We start from the raw sequence: 21,300 nt of genomic DNA on the forward strand, positions 1-21,300 counted from the left end.
AAATGCATTGAACTAACACAAGTGTCCTGTTTTACAAATGATGCAACTGATGCCCAGGGGAGAATTATCTTAATAGCCCAAATGGCATCAGCGGAAGAGCTAGACTCAGAAATCAGGCATTCCTTTTTTTGTATCCCCCTTAAAAGAACTCCTCTCTCAAATATGTAACTCTTCCCCACAACCACGTGTAAAGAATAATAACGAAAAATAACAATAAGCCCCACTAGCCTGTGTTGAGTACTTCCTACATGCCAGGCACTGTGCTAAGCATTTTACACGTGTAATGATATTGAATCCTTACCAACCAATGAAGTAGATACTAAACGAACTTGAAATGTGAGAAATCTAGATTCAGCACACAAAATTGAAATGACTCACACATGCTATTAAGCAGTCGAGCCATAACTCATATCCACAACTGAATGACTCCACATCCCATGCTACTAGTCCTTGCTTCCAACATAGACAATTTCTATCGCCCAGGTGCCCCCATCCAACTCACATTCTTCCTGAGCCACACTATCGCCAGTGTCATCAGTTCCATTGTCTTTGGATGCCATTTTGACTATGAGGACAAGCAGTTCCTGAAGCTGCTGCAGATGATCAACAAGAGTTCCATGGAGTTGAGCACACCCTGGACACAGGGACCCATCAATCTCCACTCTACCCACCCCCAACCTCAGTTAACTAAGCACCTGCCTATACCTCATTTAATCCTCTCCACAACACTTAGAGGAAAGTATCAATATACCCTGAGTCTCTAAGAAGCAAATGGACTCACCCAATTCTCAAACTCAGAGCAGGCTCATTCCATGCTGGCCCTTGGTACCCATTGCTGACAAACAACCTTTGCTTATTTCCCCCAGCTCTACGACACGTATTGTAGAATCATGCAGTATTTGCCAGGACTCACATCTACTACCTGGTAGAGGAACTCAAGGACTTCATCGCCTCTAGGGTCAAGATCAAGGAAAAATCCCTTGACCCCTACAACCCTCAGGACTTCACTGACTGCTTCCTCATTGACATTCAGCAGGTACTAGTCTGTGTTCCCAATCCTTTCCTCTCATCCCAGAGTGTCTGCCACCCTAAGCCTACTTGTAAACCTGATTGGGGTGAAATAGCAGCTATAGTTTTACATGGTTACTTAGACTGAGAGAGAAAATGCAGAAAACATAAAAGTCTAAACTCTGAATATCTTCACATAAAACTTTGAATCGTAAAAGGTGAACAGTGCTGTGGTGAACATGGGAGTACTAATATCTCTTTGAGTTCCTGGTTTCCTTTCTTTTGGATACATACCCAAAAGTGGGATTGCTGGATCATACATTAGTTCTTAGTTTTATTTTTCCAGGAACTTCCCTACTGTTTCCATCCTGGATGCAACATTTTTCATTCTCACCAACAGCGTGCAAGTGCTCCAGTTTCTCCACATGTTCAACACTTGTCTTTTGTTTTTCTGAGATTAGGCATGCTAACAGGTGTGAGATGATATCTCATTGTGGTTTTGATTTGCATTTCCCTGATGATTAGTGATGTTGAGGATCTTTTCATACTTCTGTTGCCCATTTGTTTGTCTTCTTTGTAGAAATGTCTACTCAAGACCTTAGCTCATTTTTAAATCAGATCATTATTTTTTTGCATTGAGTTGTAGGAGATTCTTATATATTCTGCCTATTACCCACTTCTCAGATACACGGTTTGCAAATATTTTCCTACGTTTTGTAGGTTGTCTTTTCATTTTGTTGATTTCTCCTTTTGCTGTGCAGAGCTTTTTAATTTGATGTAGTTCCACTTGCCTATTTTTGCTTTAGTTGCCTGTGTTTTATTTATGCAAACTTTGTCACGTCCAATATCATAAGCATATTCCACTACATTTTCTTCTAGCAGTTTACACTTTCAGATCTTATTTTTAGGACTTTAATCTATTTTGAGTTGATTTTTGTGTATGGTGTAAGATGAGGGTCCAGTTTCATTCCTTTTCATGTGGGTATCCAGTTTTCTCAACAGCATTTGTTGAAGAGACTGCCTTTTCCTTGTTGTGTATTCTTGGTTCTCATGTTGAAGATCAGTTGATCATATAGGTGTGGATTTATTTCTGGGATCTCTATTCTCTTCCATTGATCTAAGTGACTGTCATTATGCTAATACCACACTATTTCAATTACTGTAGATTTGTATATATTTTGAAATCAGGAAGTGTGATGCCACCACCTTTGTTTTACTTTCTCAAGATTGTTTTGGCTATTTGGGGTCTTTTGTGGTTCCACATAAGTTTCATAATGTGTTTTTTAAAATTCCCACGAAGAATGTCACTGGGATTTGTTAGAGATTGATTTGAATCTGTAGACAGCTTTGGATAGTGTGGATATTTTAACAATATCAAGTTTTCCAATCCATGAACATGAGATGTCTTTCCATGTGTTTGTGTCCTCTTTAATTTTTTCATCAATGTTTTGTACTTCTCAGTGTACAAGTCTTTCGCTTCCTTAGTTAAGTTTATTCCTAGGCCCTTTATTCTTTTTATGTGATTGTATATAATATAGTTTTCTTAATTTCCTTCTGGCTAGATCATTACTAGTGTGTAGACACAGTTTGTTTTTGTTCATTGATTTTGTGTACTGCAACATTACTAAATTTATATGTTTTAACAGTTTTTTTTGGTGAGGTCTTTAAGGTTTTTGATATATAAGATCACGTCATCAGCAAACAGAGACCATTTTAATTCTTTCCTTCTGATTTGGATGCTTGTATTTCTTTTTCTTGCCGAATTGCTCTGACTAGGATTTCTAATACTATGTTGAATGGATGTGATGAGAGTGGGCATCCTTGCCTTTTTCCTGATCTCAGTGGAAAAGCCTTTCATTTTTCATCGAGTATGATGTCAGTTGTAGGCTTTTCATAGATGGCTTTGATTATGTTGAGGTTATATCCCTCATTCCCACTGTGTGAGAGTTTTTATCATAAAATTATGTTGAACTTTATCAAACACTTTTTGGCATCTATTATGATCATGTGATTTTTTCCCCTTTCATGTGTTAATGTGATGTATTCCATTATTTGATTTTCATATGTCGAAGCATCCTTGCATCTCAGGGATAAATCCCACTTGGTCATGGTGTACAATCTTTTTGATGTGCTGTCAAGTTCAGTTAGCTAGTATTTTCTAGAGGGTTTTTGCATTTATGATTTTTCTTTTATTTGTGATGTCTTTGTCTGAACTTGGTATCAGGTTAATGTTGGCCTCATAAAGTGGGTTTGGAAGTGGACCTTACTATTCAATCATTTGGGAGAGTTTCAGAAGTATCATCATTAATTCTTCTTTCAATGTTTAGATGTGGAAATCACCAGTGGAGCCATTTGGTCCTGGGATTTTCATTGTTTGGAGATTTTTGATCACTGACTCAATCTCCTTACTAATTATAGGTCTGCTCAAATTTTCTATTTCTTTATGATCCAGTCTTGGTAGATTATATGTTCCTAGGAATTTATGCATTTCTTCTAGGTTATCCATTTCATTGGTATATAATTGTTTCTAGAAGTCTCTTATGATCCTTTTAATTTCTGTGATATCACTTGTAATTTCTCTTGTATTTCTGATTGTATGTATTTGAGTCTTCTCTCCCTGTTCTTAGTCTAGCTAAAGGTTTGTCAATTTTGTTTACCTTTTAAAAAACCCAACTCTTAGTTTGTTGATTTTTATTATTCTTTTTTTACTCTCTTTTTGCTTATTTCTCCTCTAATTTTTTCCTCCTTTCTCTTAACTTTGGGTTTAATTTGTTCTTTTTCTGGTTCTTTGATGTGTAATGTTAGGTCACTTTTTCTGGAAATCATTCTTCTTTTTAAATGCAGGCATTTGTGCTAGAAACATCCCGCTTAGTTCAGCTTTTGCTGCATCCCATAAGTTTTGATATGTCGTGTTTCACTTTTATTTGTCTCAAGATATTTTCTAATTTCACTTTAAAAAAAATTTGCTGAGGAAGATTACCCCTGAGCTAACATTGCTGCCAATTTCCTCTCTTTTTTTTCCTCCTCTAAGCCCCAGTGTTGTTGTATTTTATAATTGTTTGCTAATCTATTCTGATAGAGAACTGCAATTTTATGATTTTTTTTTCTATTTATCTCCTTGCTTAAGGCTTTGAAACCTTTGCCTTTTTGTTTCAGGTATGAAGGCATCCTTGATTACCTCTTGTAAGGGAGGTCTAGTGGTGATGAACTCCTTCAGCTTTTGTTTACCTGGGAAAGCTTTTGTTTCTCCACCATATCTGAAGGATAGTTTTGCTGGATAGAGTATTATACTCTTGGTCAAAAGTTTTTGTCTTTAGTATTTTGAATTTATTGTTCCAATTTCTCCTAGGCTGTAAGGTTTCCACTGGGAAATAGGCTGAAAGCCTGATAGGTGTTCCTTTGTAGGTTTTCTTCTGCCTTGCTGCCCTTAATATTTTTTCTTTGCTGTTGACTTTTGCCAGTTTTACTATTATATACCTTGGAGGTCTTTTAGCATTGATGTAATTAGGGGTTCTATTGGCTTTGTGCCTTTGTAATTCTGGTCCCTTCCCCAGGTTTGGGAAATTCTCAGCTATTATTTCTCTGAACAAGATCTCTACTCCTCTCTCCCTCTTTTCTCCCTCTGGAATACCTATAATCCTTATGCTGTTTTTCTTAAATGAGTAAGATGTTTCATGAAGAATTTCTTCATTTTTTAAAATTCTTATTTCTCTCTCCTCCACCTGAAGCATTTCTATATTACTATTCTCTAAATCATATCCAGAATTTCTGCTTTTTTTTTTTTAATAGTTTCAACCTTTGGTGAAGTATTCCTTCTTCTCATTAATTTTATTCTTGAGCTCATTCAACTGTCTTTCTGAGTTTTCTTGTAACTCATTGAGTTTCTTAATGACAGCTATTTTGATTTCTCTTTTGTTTAGATTGTAAATTCCTGTGGCTTCAGGTTGATTTCTGGAGAACTGTCATTTTCCTTCTGCTCTGAATTGTTGCTGTAGTTACTCATGGTGTTTGATGAACTAATCTTTTGCTGGCACATTTGTGGTAGTATCAGGTCAAAGATTCCACCTACTACCACTTAGGAGAAGCAAGAGCTGTGTTTCTGATCCCACCCCATTTGCTGGAAGTTGTAGGGGTACTGTGGGTGCTTGTGCTAGCCAGAGAAGTGTTTCCTCAGGTGTGTAGATCTGCCACCACCTCTTCTTGTGGTCGTACCAGCCATGGTGCTTTGTGTGCAGGTCTTCCTCATGGTGTCCACCTCTGGGCCACTCCTTGGGACTGTAGGAACATGGTGGGCTCTCCCATCAGCCAGAAAAGAGATTAGGTACTGCCACTGCCTGTTCCCTCAGTCATTCTCAGGAGCATTCCCACTTGTGGGGCTGCAGCTGTTCTACGGGCACTCACATGAGCCAGGAAAGCACTTGCCCAGGCATGTAGATTTGCCACTGCCTCTTCTTATGGTCTTATGGTCTTATGAATTTTCCAGCATCTCCTACATATATTTGAGATTCCATACAACAAAAAAACAGCTCTATACATTTGAGTAACGAGATGAAACAAACCTTCACATAAATGAAGAGTCATTCCCATCCTCTCTGGAAAATGAGGAGACATAAAGTCCCAGCATTTGTTGCATCTACCTCTGGATATTTGCCATAATAAGCAACAGAGAAAAGTGGTAATAAGAATGATTTGACCTTCAGGGTCTTCGCTGATGGGTTATCTATTACAGTGTCACATGTTTCATGTGACATGAGAGTCACAATCTCTCACTCAGTTTACAGACCTTTGTCAGTTCACACTTTTGATTGAAGTGAGGTTGGGACCCTTCCTCCTGCCTCAGACACCAAAGAATTTCAAGTCCCTAAGACTGAAGATGCTGAGACCCTCAGAGCCTACTAAAATTGTCCGAAACCCAATTGCCTCCATTCTCTCCGTTACAACAAAGAAATTGCAAAATATTGGCATTTTCAGATTCCTTTGGATTTCAGTGAGCTTCTTGAGACTCTGCAGAATTTTTCTCCTTCCTTGCTTGTGACAGATAGTCTACCGATACTGCAGACACCTTCCCACTGAAATTCAGAGACAACCTGAGATTAATCAGAATGTCTTGAGACCCTTGAGTTTCTGTGACATCATCCAGACTCGAACGCCTACAGAATCTCTGAGATTCCACAAATTGCAGGACTCCTCTATGTTCCAAATTCCTGAGACCCCTCATGCACACTCAGATTCCTGCAACTCCCCTTTCTTATTTCTCCAAGCTTTGTCAGTCTCTACTAGGTCCCTGAATCTCTTAGATCTCCCAATTCTCTCACCAAACCCAGTTTCTGGTCATCCTTCACTCAGTCTCCAACCAAAGCCTATGAGGAGATCACTGAAATTATACAGCCAGAACCAAAATTTTGGGATCAGCCAAGATTCCCCATGTGCAGTTTGTTATCAAAGAAGTTCAGGAATTTGAGAATGATGGGTTGGATGCAGAGCATGCAAGAACACCAAAATTGAAGGTTTCCCCATTTCCAAGATAATGTCCCTAGAGCCCTCCAATCTCCATGTCACATCCTTCTTCACAGACTAAAATGTTCCTCTCAAACTTCCTCCCTTAGGACCTCCCAGCATCACACACTCTCCAAAACCTCCTACACTAGGGGCCACCAAACTCTCATGTACAGTCAAATACCCATGTCCTGACCTCAAAACCCTTTCCTAATGGACCTAAATTGCCATGTTCTCCTACTTAACCTCCCTCGAGACAGGATGAATTTGCAGGTGTCAGCCCTTTGTGATAGACAGAAAAGCAGGGGAGAGGCAGGGGATGATCTGAGAACAAATGCTGAATACCCATCACATGCCCCTAATTCTATGGTCTTTGCCTTCAGGATGGCATGTTCTTCCTGGACCCCTGAAGAGGGCTTTCAAGGAGGGATTGCATACGGAGGGTCAAGGACGGGCAGTAAGAGAGGGAGGAGATCATAGGTACCTAGAAATAAGAGCAACAGCTCCAAGATATTGAACTTCGTTAAGCAGGGCTTTGAATGGAGTGTGTCATAAAATCCTCACAACAAATCTGTGATACAAGTTCTCTGATTAAGCAAAACTTTGCATGGAGTACGCTGTGCCAAGCAGAATGCTGCCTGGGTTTTGTTATGAAATCTTCACAAGTCTATGGTACTGTTCTCTGATTATTCACATCTTTCATGCGAGCACATTGAGACTCAGAACCATGAAGAGATAGCTGATAAGTGACAGTACCTAGCACAAATACAGTTCTCAGAACTGTCTGACTTCTAACTACTCTTCTTGATCCGCTTTCTTGCCCTTTCTCCAATCTGCAGTAAGGGAACTAACGCCTTGTGGGAAGAAATTCAAACTGCAGGGCACTGCATGTTTCATAACAAACCTCAGATCTCAGGGTTCAAACATTTTCCAATTTATGTTGGCAGCTTAGATGTCATTTGTTGGCTGTTTTCTACCAAAGAGGTGTGGGGAGAAGGTGGTGGTTCATGCTGCTGCCATGTCCGGTTTTGTAACAAGCACGTGAATCAATAAACAAATGCCCGTGTCAGATAGTAACTGTTCATGTGCACTTTCTCTTGGGAAATGGTGAGAGTTTACCAAATGTTAGGACCACAGTCTCAGAAACAAAAGCATCGAGATTAGGGTAAATGCTGTAAGGGAGGAAGAAATTTCCTTCTACCCTTTGTGTTCTTCTGGCTGGTCTCAGAATTATATTGACATGAGAGAGATTAACAGGAGAAAAACAAACAAAAGTTTAATAATCTAAATATTTGTGCATGTGGGTTAAGCTGGCCCCTCAATCTATGGAGAGCTCAGGCAACAGACTTTATCTTGTGCTATGTGTGCACCCATGAGGTGGTCACTCATGAAAGAGCCATCTTATGGGATTAAAAAGAGAGAGCGAGAAGAGGAAATAAACTTTAGTTGGCATGCTGAAGTGCACACTCCTAATAGTGGACTTCTTGCCCGAACTCTCACATTCTTCTGCTGCTGCTGCCCAGACCTGTGTTGCAGCAAAGATCCTGATCCTCATGACTCTAGGGAAAAACACCCAATGCACCCTTTGGCACAGTGAAGGGGTTAATTCAAGCCTGATTTATATCTTACAAAGTAAGCATTGCTGTGAATCTTTACCTGTTCATCTTTCCTTGGAAATTTGGGTTGTTTCCATATCTTGGCTACTGTGAATTATGCTGCAAGGAACATGGGAGTACAGATATCTCTTGGAGGTTGTGTTTTCTCTTCCTTTATATACATATCTAGAAGTGTGATTTCTGGATCACATGGTAGTTTTATTTTTAGTATTTTGAGGAATCGACGTTCTGTTTCCTATTGTGGCTTCAACAATTTATTTTCCCACCAACAATGCACAAGTGTTGCAGCTTCTCCACCTCCTCACCGCCATTTGTCATCTCTTATATTTTTGCTAATAGCCATCCTTAGATGTGGAGTGATGTCTGATTGTGGTCTTGATTTACATTTCTTTGATGATTAATGAGTTTGAGCATTTTTTCATATACCTGTTGGCCATTTGTATGTCTCTTTTGGAAAAATGTCTACTGGTGTCCTTTGCCCATTTTTTAACCTGCTGATTTGGGGATTTTTGCTGTTGAAGTGTGAATGTTCCTTATGTGTTTTTGATATGACCCCCTTATCAGATATGTGATTTGAAAGTGTTTTCTCCTGTTCTGTTGGTCGCTTTTCTTTTCTTTTCTTTTCTTTTTTTAAAAGATTTTATTATTTCCTTTTTCTCCCAAAAGCCCCCCGGTACATAGTTGTATATTCTTCGTTGTGGGTTCTTCTAGTTGTGGCATGTGGGACGCTGCCTCAGCGTGGTCTGATGAGCAGTGCCATGTCCGCGCCCAGGATTCGAACCAACGAAACACTGGGCTGCCTGCAGCGGAGCGTGCGAACTTAACCACTCGGCCACGGGGCCAGCCCCTCTTTTCTTTTTTTTTTAAAATTATTTCTTTGCTGTGCCAAAACTTTTTAGTATGATGTGCTCTCACTTGTTCATTTTTGCTTTACAACTCAATGAATGTTAAAGAAAATGTGATAGTATGTATATACCATGGATATCATTCAGCCTTTTTTTGAGGAGAATCCTGCCATTTGTGACAACGTAAAGGGTCATAGAGAACTTTGTTAAGCAAAATAAGTCAGACCCAGAAGACAAATATTGTGTGAGCTCATTTATATATGGAAACTAAAGAAAAGGGAAACTCACAGTAACAGAGAGTATAATGATGTTTACCAGAGGTGGGGCATTGGGGAAAAGGGAAGATAAAAAAATAGAACATAGAGTGTTCATTGCCAGGATCCGATAGGCCACCTGATGAGTCCACACACCACACAGGGTATAGTCTTTCCTCTGAGTGCCCTTTATCAGTGGCCAAAGCCTAGCTGGGACACACAACTAATCAGGCACAGAGTATAGTCATTTCCCTGAGCTTCATTCTAAGACATACAAATAAATCCAGACCAAGACACATGATCCATGGCTACATTAAGGAGGGCTCCAATCCTATAGTCCTGTCTCTAAATTCCAATTAACCAGTGGAAATTGCAGCGTAGGTCATCTAAATCTATAACAGTGGCTTAATAGGACTCAACAATGCAACACAAGGCAGCACAGTTATACTTACCATCAACTTACCTAGTTGAGGAAGCTAGTTTGTGCACCAGTCCTAGACCTGTCTTCTGATTTAGTGATTAGTAAAGGAGAGAGGCAAGGATAGGGAAGAAAGCAGAGCTTCAACTGAATCAAGGACAAGTGCAGCTCCTAGAACACCAAATCCCACCCTGGCAAGGATGTGAAAGAGGGCAATTCCCTTCTAAGAACTTGTAGCTCCAAACTGACCCATATTCACAAGTATTTGGATTCCCACAGAAGACAGGAGTGGAAAAGGCACCACATTCACCAAGTCCTTCCCTGAGTCTAACTTCTATCCTACTTACCACTTAAACCTTCTGCTCTATTATTAGGCATAGAGGGTGTCCCAGAAAAAAAACATATTCCTCCAGAACCTTCTCCTGGGGTAGGTGGGATTTCACAACTTCTGTTGCTAGGACATTCTGTCAAAAGATCATGATGGCATCCAGCATGTTGTTTGTTTTTACAGCTCTGGGGTAATTGATCTGAGCAGCTGAACCTAGGGGTAGAAGCAGAATGGGGAGCTGATCAGGCAAGAGAAGAGTTAGATGAGAGAAACAAAGTATTTGCAAAGGTGGTTCAGAAAAGGCTAGAGGAATGGCATCCCCCACAGCACATAGTATAGGGATTCCCACATGGATCCATGCAAACCCATGGAGAAAACAACACACTACTAGTTATCCAGATGTGGTAGCTGAATGGGATGTGATGAAGAGAGAAGGAAGTAACAGGAGAATTTGGGAAAAGGATAAGCTAATAAGGAAGAAAACAGGCAGATGTAAATAACCACAGTCCCTAAGGTGTGACTGAAGGACAGTTAGAGGAAGAGACTAACCATGGACCGGAGAACCATGTAAGCATAGTCGAGTGGAGATATATGGACACAGGCATGGGGGTGGAGCTATGGGGTACATGTAATGAGGTCAGCCAAAGGCGGGCCCTGGAAGTGAGTGGGACAATTGGGAGAGATCTCCCAGAGACAATTGAGTAAGGGATGCCCAGTGTTATGGGTTAAATTGTGTCCTCTAATGTTCTCATGTTGAGGTTCTAACCTCCAGTGCCTCAGAATGTGACCTTATTTGGAAATGGGGCCATTGCAGTCCTAATTAGTTAAGTTGAGGTCAAACTGGAGAAGAGTGGGCCCCTAATCCAGTATGTCTCATGTCCTTATAAAAAGAGTAAATTTGCAGGAAGATGCACACACAGAGGGAATGGCATTTGAAGATGGAGGAAAAGATCAAGGTGATGCTTCTATACCAAAATTGCCACCAATCCATCAGAAGCACGGTCTCAGTCTTGTAGCCACTGGAACTAAGACAACAAATTTTTGTTGTTTAAACAATCAGTTGTGGTACTTAGATATAGGAGCCCTAGCAAACTAATACACCCAGCCTGATGCCAAGAGCAATTACTCAGTAGGATGAACCCCGGACCTCCCTCTCCTATCATATTATTGGGGCAATGCAAGAAGGCTGTGACCTGATAAGACCTGAGAGCAGCTGCTTGGTGATGATTAAGGAGTATAAGGCACCTAGGAACTGCCATGTGGCAGACCCTCTCAGGCTGTCTCCTCCTCACCTACTGACCATTGCTTGTCAGCCCTGCAGTCAAGCACTTTGTAAGAAATATCCTGTGTGTGTATGTCAAGATCATGTTGAAATCCCTGAAGGAGATGAGGGGGAAGCCATGGATGAGGGAGGAGAATGTGGGCACCAGCTCCTCTCCAGCTTTCTCCAAACTGACAGTCAGGATAGTTGGAGGACAGTAAGTGAGGAACTGAGGAGTGGGTGTTCTGATCTCTGATAGGAGGATGATGGAGAGGAGATGCAATGGATATGTTTTGTATACCTGGGTCTTATCCAACCTCTGCCACCAATGCTTCATGTGGAACTTCAGAGACCAAAACATAGACAAAAATCCATGACCTTGTGGAGTTTATATTCTAGTGGATTGAGGAGTCTATTTATTCTATCACGGTTTCATGGTTCTAATAGCTATTGGATCTAAAGGTAAATGTTTCCATGATTCTGTTACCCAATGATATAGTGATGATGTGAGTCTACTATTCTGAGATTCACCAACTCTCTCACTCAAGAAGTCTGACACACAGGATCCCAGGGGCCATAAGTAAGAGAAGGACAACCTAAATGAGAGTTTTTCTCCCTGGGCCTCCTGTTCCTGTGTCTCTCAGTTCTGCCATTCAGGGGCCATGGGAATTCCCTGTTGTCCACCAACGAACCATTATATCAGAACAGTTCTGGGACTTTCTCCCCCTGCCCAACCCTGTTCCATACACAAAAACCTCAAGGCACCTATTGAACAACTTAGAGGCATCGACTACGGTCATTGGGATAGTGACAAAGATGTAGAAATGTGGAAAGACGGAGACGGAGAGAAAGCAGTGAGTGAGAGACAGAGGGACACACAGGAAAAAGACAGAGAGGTCTGGCCAGACAGAGAGTAAGAGAGAGGGAGAAACAGAGAGATGCAGGGAAGGAGTGAGAGTAAAAGTTATGGAGTAGAGAGAGAGTGAATGAAAAGGGGAGAGAGAGAGAGGTCTTTTTTATTATACTCTTTTTTTTTCTGTTAAGATTGTGAGTTGATTACCTTGAATTTTTTTCAAAACTAAATCTTGTATTCCTGGAGAAAATGTTTTGACTTTCTTTTTGCATATTACTAGATTAAATTCATTTAAATTTTGTGAAGGATTTTGTGACAATATTGATGAGATGTGTTGGTCGTAGTTTTCTTTTCTTATAATGTCTGTCTAGTTTTGCTATCAGATTAATGTTCGTCTCATATAAAGGGCTGGGAAGTTTTATCTCTTATTTTATATTCTGAAAGAGTTTGTGTACAATTAGCATTAGTTCTTTCTTAAATGCTGTGTAGAAGTCACCAGTGAAGCCACCTGAGTCTGGAATTTACTCCTTGGGAAGAATTTTTAAAAATTATTTTATTAAGGTCCAAATGGTTTATAACACTGTGTAAATTTCAGGTGTACATTATTCTATTTCAGTTTCTGGATAGCTTGAATCATGTTTACCACCAATAGTCCAATTTTTATCCATCACCATACATATGTGCCCTTTTACCCCTTTCACCCACCTCTAACCCCCTTCCTCTCTGGTAAGCACCAATCTGTTCTCCTTATCCATGTGTTTATCTTCCACATATGAGTGAAATCAAGCAGTGTTTGTCTTTCTCTGTCTGACTTACTTCACTTAACTTCATTCTCTCAAGGTCCATCCATGTTGTTGCAAATGGAACTTTTTTGTCTTTTTTATGACTGAGTAGTATTCCATTGTATATATACCACATCTTCTTTATCTATTCATCAGTTGAAGGGCACTTGGGTTACATCCACGTTTTGGCTATTGTGAATAATGCTGCAATGAACTTAGTGGTGCATAAGTTTTTGAACAGTTGATTTCAAGTTCTTTGGATAAATACCCAGAAATGGGACAGCTGGATAGTATGGTATTTCTATTTTTAATTTTTTGAAAAGAATCACACTGTTTTCCATAGTGGCTGCACCACCTTGCCTTCCCACCAGCCACATAGGAGGATCCCTTTTCTCCCTATCCTCTCCATTATTTGTTATTTTTTCTCTTGGTAGTTATAGCCATTTGGACAGGTGTGATATCTCATTTTGTATTTTGATTTTTATTTCCCTAATAATTAGTGATGTTGAACGTCTTTTCATGTGCCTGTTGGTCATCTGTGTATCTTCTTTGGAAAAACGTCTGTTCATATCCTCTGTCCATTTTTTTGATTGGGCTGTATTTTTTTTGTTGTTGTTCAGTTGCGTGGGTTCTTTATGGATTACAGAGATTAACCCCTTGTCAGATACATGATTGGCAAATATTTTCTCCCAGTTGCTGGGTTGACTTTTCATTTTGTTTGTGGTTTCCTTTGCCTTGCAGAAGCTCTTTAGTCTGATGTAGTCCCATTTGTTTATTTTTTCTTCTGTTTCCCATGCCTGAGTAGACACAGCATTTGAAAAGATGCTGCTAAGACTGATGTCAAAGAGTGTACTGCTTATATTTTCTTCTAGGAGTTTTATGGTTTCAGGTCTTACATTCAAGTCTAATCTATTTTGAGTTGATTTTTGTGTACAGTGTAAGATAATTGTCTACTTTCATTCTTTTGCATGTGGCCGTCCAGCTTTCCCAACACTATTTATTGACAAGACTTTCCTTTCTCCATTGTATGTTCTTGGCTCTTTTGTCAAAGATTAGCTGTCCACAGATGTGTGGTTTTATTTCTGGGCTTTCAATTCTGTTCCACTGATCTGTTTGTCTGATTTTGTGCCAGTACCATGTTGTTTTTATCACTATAGATTTGTAGTATATTTTGAAGTCAGGGATTGTGCTGCCTCCAGCTTTGTTCTTTTTTCTCAGGATTGCTTTGGCTGTTTGGGGTTTTTGTTGTTCCATATAAATTTTAGGATTATTTGATCTATTTCTGTAAAGAATGTCATTGGGATTCTGATTTGGATTGCATAGAATTTGTAGATTGCTTTAGTTAATACGGACATTTTAACTATGTTTATTCTTCCAATCCATGAGCATGGAATATCTTTCCATTTCTTTATGTCTTCTTCAATTTCTTTCAATAATGTCTTATAGATTTCAGTGTTAGGTCTTTCACCTCCTTGGTTAAATTCATTCCTAGGTATTTTATTCTTTTTGTTGTGATTGTAAATGGGATTGTATTCTTGACTTCTTATTCTGCTGGATAGTTATTTATGTATAGAAATGCAACTGATATTTGTAAGTTGATTTAGTACCCTGCAACTTTCTTGTTATTGTTGATTATTTCTAATAGTTTTCTGGTGGATTCTTTAGGGTTTTCTCTCTCTCTAGGATCTTGTTGTCTACAAACAGTGAGAGTTTTCACTTCTTCCTTTCCAATTTGGATACCTTTTATTTATTTTTCTTTTCTAATTGCTCTGTCTAAACCTTCAGTGCTATATTGAATAGGAGTGGTGAGAGTGGGCACTCTTGTCTTGATCCTGTTCTCAGAGGGATGGCTTTCAGTTTTTCACCATTGAGTATGATGTTGGCTTTGGGTTTGTCATATATGGTCTTTATTATGTTGAGGTACTTTCCTTCTATACCCATTTTTTTTTGATCTAATGACATTTTATTCTATGAGCAAGATTCTACAATGCAGATTTAGAACAAAATAAATAATAAACCAAAACAAAAAAGTTAATAAACTAAAAATTAAAAATTTATTTTCAATGGAATTGAATATTTTTCAAAATTAAAAATTAAACTGTTAGGAAACCAACATTTAAATATATTTTCAAAATATCCTATGAATTAAACCTGACAAATTTATATTTTACTTAACTAAAAATAGCAGATGGTCAATGAAGAATGTTGACTAGTCACTGAAAACTTTAGTTTCACTGTAAATTATTTTGTTTTTTTCAATTATGCTGTAATTTATTTATTTATTTTTTAATTGCAGTAACGTTGGATTATAACATTATGTAGCTTTCAGATGTACATCATAATATATTTCAAATTCTGTGTAGATTACATCATGTTCACCACCCAAAAACTAATTATAGTCCATGCCCTCACATGTGAACCTAATCGCCCCTTTTTCCCTCCCCCCTTCCCCTATGGTAGCCACCAATACAATCTTCAATGCTATGTATTTGTTTGTTGTTGTTTTTATCATCTACTTATGAGTGAGATCATATGGTATTTGACTTTCTCCCTCTGACTTATTTCACTCAGCATGGTACTCTCAAGGTCCATCCATGTTGTCACAAATGGCCAGATTTCATCATTTCTTATGACTGAGTAGTATTCCATTGTGTGTAAATACCACATCTTCTTGATCCATTCGTCCCTTGATGGGCACCTAGGTTGCTTCCAAGTCTTGGCTATTGTGTATAATACCGCAATGAACATAGGGGTGCAAGTATCTTTATGCCTCTGCATTTTCAAGTTCTTTGGATAAATACCTAGCAGTGGGATAGCTGGATCATAGGGTAGATCTATTCTTAATTTTCTGAGGATACTCCATACTGCTTTCCAGAGTGTCTGCACCAGTTTGCACTCCCACCAGCAGTGTACAAGTGTTCACTTCTTGTACACATCCTCTCAAACATATGTTGTTTGCTGTCTTGTTAATTATAGCCATTCTGACCGGAGTGAGGTGATAACTCACTGTAGTTTTGATTTGCATTTCCCTGATAGCTAATGATGTTGAGCATCTTTTCACATGCCTGTTGGCCATCCGTATATCTTCTTTGGAGTAATCTCTATTCAGATCCTTTGCCCATTTTTTAATTGGATTGTTGGTTTTTTTGTTGTTGAACTGTATGAGTTCTTTGTATATTTTGGATATTAACCCCTTATCTGATATACGGTTTGCAAATATCTTCTCCCAATTGTTAGGTTGTCTTTTCGTTTTGTTGATGGTTTCCTTTGCTGTGCGGAAAGTTTTTAGTTTGATGTAGTCCCATTTTTTTCATTTTTTCTTTTGTTTCCCTTGCCCGGTCAGACATGGGACTTGAAAATATGCTGCTAAGACTGATGTCAAAGAGCGTACCGCCTATGTTTTCTTCTAAAAGTTTCATGGTTTCGGGTCTTACGTTCATGTCTTTAATCCATTTTGAGTTGATTTTTGTGCATGGTGTAAGGGAATGGTCTACTTTCATTCTTTTGCATGTGGCTGTCCAGTTTTCTCAACACCATTTATTGAAGAGACTCTCCTTTCTCCATCATATGCTCTTGGCTCCCTTGTTAAATATTAGCTGTTCATAAATGTATGGGTTTATTTCTGGGCTCTCAATTCTGTTCCATTGATCTGTGTGTCTGTTTTTGTGCTAGTACCATGCTGTTTTGGTTACTATGGCTTTGTAGTATATTTTGAAATCAGGGTGTGTGATACCTCCAGCTTTGTTCTTTTTTCTCAAGAATTCTTTGGTAATTCGGGGTCTTTTGTTGTTCCATATAAATTTTAGGATTCTTTGTTCTATTTCTGTGAAAAATGTCGTTGGAACTTTCATAGGGATTGCGTTGAGCCTATAGGTTCCTTTAGGAAGTATAGAAATTTTAACGATGTTAATTCTTCCAATCCAAGAGCATGGAATATCTTTCCATTTCTTTGTGTCTTCTTCAATTTCTTTCAACAGTGTTTTATAGTTTTCGGTGTACAGATCTTTAACCTCTTTGGTTAAGTTTATTTCTAGGTATTTTATTCTTTTTGTTGCAATTATAAATGGGATTGTATTCTTAATTTCTCTTTCTGCTACTTCATCATTAGTGTATAGAAATGCAGCCGATTTTTGTACATTGATTTTGTATCCCACGACTTGACTGTATTCCTTTATTGTTTCTCAAAGATTTTTAGTGGATTCTTTAGGGTTTTCTAGATATGAAATCATGTCGTCTGCAAAGAGTGACAGTTTCACTTCTCTTTTCAATGTGGATCCATTTTATTTCTTTTTCTTGCTTGATTACTCTGGCTAGAACTTCCAATACTATGTTAAATAAGAGTGGTGACAGTGGGAATCCTTGTCTGGTTCCTATTCTTAGAGGGATAGCTTTCAGTTTTTCTCCATTGAGAATATTTGCTGTGGGTTTGTCATATATGGCCTTTATTCTGTTGAGGTATTTTCCTTCTATACTCATTTTCTTCAGGGTTTTTATCATAAATGGATGCTGAATCTTGTCAAATGCTTTCTCTGCATCTATTGAGATGATCATGTGATTTTTATTCTTGATTTTGTTAATGTGGTGTATCATGTTGATAGATTTGTGGATGTTGAACCATCCCTGCATCCCTGGAATGAAACCCACTTGATCATGATGTATGATCTTTTAAATTTATTGTTGTGTTCAATTTGATAGTATTTTGTTGAGGATTTTTGCATCAATGTTCATCAGTGATATTGGCCTGTAATTTTCTTTTTTGTGTTGACCCTGTCTGGTTTCAGTATCAGGGTAATGTTGGCTTCATAGAATGAGTTAGGAAGCCTCCCTTCCTCTTCAATTTTTTGGAAGAGTTTGAGAAGGATAGATACTAAGTCTTCTTTGAATTTTTGGTAGGGAGGGACCAGGGAAGCCATCTGGTCCTAGACTTTTATTTTTCAGGAGATTTTTGATTGCTGTTTCGATCTCCTTACTGGTGATCGGTCTATTCAAATTCTCGACTTCTTCTTGGCCCAGTTTTTGAAGGTTGTATGTTTCTAAGCATTTATCCATTTCTTCCAAATAATCCAATTTGTTGGCGTATAGCTTTTCATAGTATTCTCTTATTATCTTTTGTATTTCTGAGGTGTCTGTTGTAATCTCTCCTCTTTCATTTCTGATTTTATTTATTTGAGCCTTATCTCTTTTTGTCTTGGTGAATCTAGTTAAGGGTTTGCCAATTTTGTTTATCTTTTCAAAGAACGAGCTCTTGGTTTCATTAATTTTTTCTAGTCTCTATATTGTTTATTTCTGCTCTGATTTTTATTATTTCCTTCCCTCTGCTGATTTTGGGATTTGTTTGTTGTTCTCTTTCCAGTGCCTTTAGATGCACTTTTAGATTGTCTATTTTGGATTTTTCTTCTTTGTGGAGGTAGGCTGAATTGCTATAAACTTCCCTCTTACAACTGCTTTTGCTATATCCCACAGATTTTGGCATGTCATATTTTCATTCTCATTTGTCTCCAGGAATTTTTTATTTCTCCTTTGATTTCTTCATTGACCCAATCGTTGTTCGGTAGCATTTTGTTTAATCTCCACATTTTTGTGTCTTTTCTGGTTTTCTTCCTGTAGTTGATTTCTAGTTTTATACCTTTGTGGTCAAAAAAGATTCATGGTATTATTTTGATCTTCTTAAATTTATTGAGACTTGTTTTGTGTCCTAATATGTGATCAATCCTGGAGAATGTTCCATGTGCATTTGAAAAGAATGCGTATTCGGCAGTTTTTGGATGGAGTGTTCTATATATATGTCCACTAAGTCCATATGGTCTAATGTGTCATTTAAGGCCAATATTTCCTTATTGATCTTCTGTTTGGACGATCTATCCATTGATGTAAAAGGAGTGTTAAAGTCCCATATTATTCTTTTATTAGTGTCTATTTCTCCTTTTATGTCTGTTAATAATTGCTTTATATATTTAGGTCCTATGGTGTGTGCACAAATATTTACAACTGTCATACATTCTAGCTGGATTGGTCCCTTTATCATTATGTATTGCCCTTCCTTTTTTTATTTTAAAGATGTTATTTTTTTCCTTTTTCTTCCCAAAGCCCCCTGGTACATAGCTGTATATTCTTAGTTGTGGGTCTTTCTAGTTGTGGCACGAGGGATGCTGCCTCAGCATGGCCTGATGAGCAGTGCCATGTCTGCACCCAGGATTCGAACCAACGAAACACTGGGCCACCTGCAGTGGAGCACACAAACTTAACCACTCAGCGACGGGGCCGGCCCCTGTATTGCCCTTCTTTTCCTCTTGTTACAGTTTTTGTTTTAAAGTCAATTTTCTCTGATATAAATATTTCTACCCCCACTTGTTTTTCTTTGTCTTTTGTATGGAGTACCTTTTCCATGTCTTAACTTTTTTTTTTGTGAGTGTCTTTGGTCTGAAGGATGTCTCTTGTATGCAACATATATATGTTTTTTTTTTTTAATCTAATCGACCACCTTATGCCTTTTGACTTGAGCATTTAGTCCATTGACACTTAAAGTAGCTATTGATAAATATGCATTTATTACCATTTTGTTACTTTTCTTTTTCTGGCTGTTTCAGCAGTTCTTCTCTGGTCGTTTCTTCTTCTCTTTCTCTCTTTCCTTGTGGTTTGATGGATTTCTTTAGTAATCTGTTTGATTTCTTTCCTCTTACTTCTTTGTTTACTTATTATAGATTTCTGGTTTGCGATTTCCGTGGGGCTCCTTTATAATGTTCTATGTATATAGCAATGTATATCGAGTCGATAGTCTCTTCAGCTTGACCTCCTTCTAAAAGCTTTACTCTTTCACTCCCCACTCCTACATTTTATGTTTTCGCAATCATCTCTAGTCTCTTGTTTTGTGCGTATCTATCCATTACCCTCTTATTATTGAAATAGGTAATTTTAGTACTTTTGTCTTTTAACCTTCACATTATCTTCATGGGTGGTTGATCTGCTACCTTTACTATATTTTTGCCTTTACTAGTGATTTTATTGCCTTTTTTTGGGTTGATAATTTTGTTATCCCTATTTATCATGTTCTCTTTCCCATTTCAATAAGTCCCTTCAGCATTTCCTGTAGAACTGGTTTCTTGGTCATAAACTCCTTTAATTTATGCTTGCCTGGGACGTTCTTTATGTCTCCTTCCATTCTGAATGATAAGGTTCTTGTATAGAGTATTCTTGGCTATAGGTTTCTTCCTTTCAGTGCTTTAAATATGTCATGCCACTCTCGTCTAGCATGTAGGGTTTTGGCTGAAAAGTCCACTGATAGCTTTATGGGATTTCCTTTATATGTCATTTGTTGCCATTCTTTTGCTGCTTTTAGGAATCTCTCTTTATCTTCAATTTTGGACATTTTAATTACACCGTGTCTTGGTGTGGGCCTCTTTGGGCTTATCTTGTTTGGAGCTGTCTGTGCTTCCTGTCCCTGAATTTCTGTTTCCTTCTTTATGTTAGGAAAGTTTTCAGCTATTATTTCTTCAAATAGATTCTCTGCCCCTTTGTCTCTGTCTTCCCCTTCTGGTACACCTATAATATGAATGTTAGCGTTCTTGATATTGTCCCAGAATTCCCTTAGACTGTTCTCATTCTGTGTAATTGTTTTTTCTGTCATCTGTTCAGCTTGGGTGATTTCCTCTAGTTTTTCATCCAGCTCATTGATTTGTTCTTCTGTACCATCTGTTGTGCTATTGAGTGTCTCTGGTGTATTTTTCATTTCCAGTATTGTACTCTTCCTTTCTGATTGGTTGCTTTTTATATCTTCCAATTCTTTGTTGAAGTTCTCACTGTGTTCATCCAGTCTTCTCCCAATATCTGTGAGCATTCCTATGAGTTTTTGTTTGAACTCTTTGTCCATTAGATTCCTTATTTCTCTTTCATTTCATTCTTTTTCTGGGTTTTGTCCTCCTCCGTTGCTTGGTGTGTATTCCTTTGCCTCCTCATTATGTCTCTTTCTCTGTGCTTCTATCTATGTACTAGGTGAGTCAGCTAGGTCTCCTGATCTTGGAGAATTGGCCTCATGTAAGAGATATCGTTGGAAGCCCAGCAGCGTGCTTCCCTCTCATCAGCCTTCTCTAAGGGTGCCCCATGCGTGGGCTGCTTGTGTCCTTCTGCTGTGGCAGGCTTGCTCTTACTGCAGATACCCGGGGAGTCTAGTCTTTCCCTCCCTGGCTGGCCGTTTGTAAGTCGGGTTGAAGGAGCCCCAGCACCATCGGCCACAAGGCCTAGTAGCACACTCCTGTTGTCGTTTTCCTGTTGAGTACGTACCCAGTGTAGCTGGTTGCTAGGCTCAGGGGCTTAAAGAGGCTGTAGGCCTGAGGCCTGCAAGGCTGTTGTCAACTCTCTTGATATTGCAGCTGAGTGAGGTGCCCCTAGGCACAGGAGCAGCCAATTGTTTCAGGCTTTGGTAGGTGGGGCTGATACTCCTTG

At 38.7% G+C, this 21,300-nt stretch overlaps 1 protein-coding gene across 1 annotated transcript in view; it reads left to right on the forward strand.

Annotated features, from left to right (window-relative positions):
- The window catches only part of LOC106843254 (cytochrome P450 2F5-like), a 48,464-nt gene that overhangs the window by 755 nt on the left and 26,409 nt on the right, over positions 1-21,300 (forward strand). Inside the window, 1 exon segment of the mRNA XM_070499534.1 lies at positions 897-1,036. Within this exon segment, the coding sequence (XP_070355635.1) occupies positions 897-1,036 (140 nt within the window).

This window comes from Equus asinus, chromosome 26 (assembly GCF_041296235.1).
Source record: "Equus asinus isolate D_3611 breed Donkey chromosome 26, EquAss-T2T_v2, whole genome shotgun sequence".
Classification (NCBI taxonomy): domain Eukaryota; kingdom Metazoa; phylum Chordata; class Mammalia; order Perissodactyla; family Equidae; genus Equus; species Equus asinus.